Source organism: Perkinsus marinus, assembly GCF_000006405.1.
Source record: "Perkinsus marinus ATCC 50983 genomic scaffold scf_1104296962956, whole genome shotgun sequence".
NCBI classification, from domain to species: domain Eukaryota; phylum Perkinsozoa; order Perkinsida; family Perkinsidae; genus Perkinsus; species Perkinsus marinus.
Genome location: NW_003205238.1, coordinates 1 through 3,276, shown reverse-complemented (window position 1 = coordinate 3,276; position 3,276 = coordinate 1). Strand labels below are relative to the sequence as shown.

General features: G+C 50.0%; 2 protein-coding genes across 2 annotated transcripts; one reads left to right on the top strand and one right to left on the bottom strand.

Moving 5' to 3' along the window:
- Positions 1-70: 70 nt before the first annotated feature.
- Pmar_PMAR010322 (Intracellular alkaline protease, putative) lies at positions 71-1,474 on the bottom strand (the record flags this gene model as incomplete). Its single annotated transcript, XM_002771382.1, has 1 exon — positions 71-1,474. The coding sequence occupies exon 1, from the start codon at positions 1,451-1,453 to the stop codon at positions 71-73; it is 1,383 nt and encodes a 460-aa protein (XP_002771428.1). The 5' UTR covers positions 1,454-1,474.
- Positions 1,475-2,432: 958 nt separating this feature from the next.
- Positions 2,433-3,092, top strand: Pmar_PMAR010321 (hypothetical protein; the record flags this gene model as incomplete). Its single annotated transcript, XM_002771381.1, has 1 exon — positions 2,433-3,092. A coding segment is annotated over one exon (660 nt), but the record flags the coding sequence as incomplete, so codon positions are not given.
- Between the last annotated feature and the right edge of the window lie 184 nt (positions 3,093-3,276).

Sequence of the window (3,276 nt, the reverse complement as noted above, 5' to 3'; positions counted from 1 at the left end):
CCTTTATACAAAAAGGTGGATGCATTATCTGCTTCAGCAGTTCACGAGTCCTAAAGTCCTCGAGGCAACTTTACTGACCATAGGAGGAGCAGTTCGTCAACTGGGAAAGGGCGGTATTCACTGCTTTAAGTACATCTATTTCCCCGATGTGGGATAGATTGAATGGATTCTGTACACCGGCCGTTCTAGATTTGACAATAGTGCTGGTTATGTCTTGGCCTTCAAGACCGAGAGTAGCGAGCAAGGCCGCGACACCAGCAACCATAGGGGTCGACATCGATGTACCACTAGATTTGCAGTACGAACCTCCGGGGATCGTCGAGTAAATATCCACACCGGGAGCAGCAACCTTCGTAACAAATCCAGCGTTCGAGAATCCAGCAAGAGACACCGTTTCCGTTGGATTAGAAGTACTGGCAGCCACACAAAGCATAGATGGGATGTCCTCTGCAAGGCAGCAAGGATAGGTTCGGTTCTTCTCTAGATCAAGCGCTTCATTGCCAGCAGCAGCAACAGCAATATGTCCAGCAGCAGCGGCGTTCTTGTATGCTGCCTTCTGGAGCTCACTTGTGTTATACCAGCGGTAAGAATGAGAGGATACTGTTGCACCATTTTCAACTGCGAAGTTGAGGGCCCTCAGCGAATAACTCAAAAGACCAACACCGGAATCGTCGCAGATCTTCAATACCATCAGCTTAACCTTCGGCGGTGGGCCTTCAATGTTAGCCACTCCTGCAATGCCAATGCGGTTATTAGTCTGGGCGACCGCAATGCCAGCGCAGTGGGTACCATGACTAAGGTCATCAGTCACATTGGTATTGTTCTTAGCGAAGTTGAATCCAATAGACCCGTCAGCTGGATTTCTCCAGAACTGATTGACTAGATCGGGATGAGTCGTATCAACCCCCGTGTCAATGACGGCCAGCACAACATCTTTCAATTTCAACTTGGCAGAACGAGCCGCTCGCCAGGCAGCTCCCAAGTGAATGATTTCGAGATAACGCTGACAAGAAGAGCCGGGATCGTTGGTGCCGAGAACACGATTGCCACCATTACAAGTAGCTGAGGATTGAACCATACTGGGGATAGGATCCAGGATGATCTTCACATCGGGCTCGCAATCAAATTCGATGCCCAGCAAATCTGCGGCCTTTTTCAAGTAGTTCAGAATACTGTTGTGACCAACTGAGCATGTCGACTCTACAATCTGGACCCCTATTGCCTTCAAGTCATAGACCATACCGTCCTGCGTGAAGCATCGTTCACACTCGTGGTCGTCTTGGCTGAGGAAACGTTTCCTACCAGCAGATGCGGTCAATGCCTGCGCAACCATATCCGGTAGAAGACGAACATTGAGCGAGTTTCCGCGATGGGATAGTCTCAACAGGGTGCGTTGGGAGGCTATCACATATAATAAGACCGTCGATAGTAATGCCGAACGTGCGAACAACATGATGCTATGAAGGGATATTCCTGAAAAAAACCGTATTCGCGCGATTGCAGATCACAAGGTGCCGGTATTATTCGAGCCTGGCTGGAGGCGACTCGGTCCGGAACGTGATCCGCGTGGTAACAGTAACGATCGCACAACCGCCTACAAGCAGCTTCATCCTGCAAATGTATGCCACTTTAGCAACACTCACGGAATTAACGATTACGATAGTCGTAACAGCTATGAGATTGTCGCGAACCTTCTCACGGAGGTTGTGTCGTCACCTAGATACGATAACACGAACATATCATAGGCTTCAAGCGTGCGAGCGGCATCACTTTGCGGCGCACAGTGTCTGTGTGTTGTAGGGCTCGGACAGATATTAGCTAACTGGTGGTTTCAGTGCTCATATTAGCCAACACAACCGAGAGGGATCTTAATACGAGTATTTGGATGCAGTAGCGAGATGAAGATGACAATGAGAGGCGCTAAGAACTGGGACGATGAGCAGCTAACAATCAGCCCGTGCCCAGTTGCCACGCGACCAGATTCAGCATCGCACGTGTGACAATCACAATGACCGTATTATATGTTCATCCGCTGCATTCGAATTCATGCACGCTGGAGCCCCTGTAATTCCCCGAGACAACCCAGAAGTACACCTTTTTCGCTTCGTCTCGAATAGTCACGCCTCGACATACTGACGCCTCTTATGGGCGACGCCAGTCGGGCGTGTAATGTCTTGGTGTTGGGCACCTGCTTTGCCCAAAGCTTCAACTTATGCCATGATGGCATCAGCGCGCGCCAGGGGTGGGGGCCCCTGAGAGAGCGCGCCCAAAACCTTTCACGCAATCGCGCAGGTGTGTAAGGAGTCTTCACTCTCCGCTCCGCTCTTTGTATATTCCGCTAACGCCCATAGCCTGATCGATACATAGCACAATAGCGTAGAAGTAGATCTAAGTGCAGCTCACATATATCCTCACCTCGTCGCGTTGCTAGTATGGTTGGAACCCCAACAGCTGGTGGAGAACCCGTTGGCCTTGGACCCTACAGTACACTCCTTACGACCCTTAAGCTCAAGGATGTATCTGATTTAGAGTTCGTCAGCGTTAAGGACATCGAGGAAGCACTTCCCGAGGACGCTACATTGCAACATAAGGTAGATTGCCTACGCCTCCTCAAGCAAGCCAAGGCTAATCGTCACCGGTCTTCTTCGGTCTACTCGTCTGAATCGACCTCAACATCCATTCTAGCATCTGCGACTACAACAAGCACAACTGAGGACGCTAAGTCTCTAGCAGGAGTTCTACGCCTCCAACCACCAGACGGCAAGGTATGGCAAGGCACCTCGGACAAGCGTCCAGCCACAGCCTTCCTCTATAGAGTAGCCGAGTCTGCTCGACTGGCAGCGCTCAGCGAGATGGATACTTGGAGATATTTGACTACGGTATGTATGCAGCAAATTCAAGCCCGAGAGCTTGATAACTACCTAGCCAAGAACATCGCCTCCGATGCTACCATACTCGATCGACTCCAGTCCGCAGAGCATTGGTTTAACAACCGTTGGTCTATCACTAACAACGTGGATAAGATCTATGCTCAGCTCCGAGATATCAACCACACTACTTTTAAGAATGTCGAAGCCCTACACAGCATCATTGTAAATTTGCAACAACATGCACGCTATCTCAACCATGAGATACCCCTTACGGCTTTACGTCGAGCCTTCCTAGATGGTCTTCCAGTTTGGCTGCGACAACCACTCCTACAAATACACCCTCAAGCAACTACCCCCCTCAATGTCATGGTGGATTGGTGTATCTCTTATGAAGAATCTAGTGGTT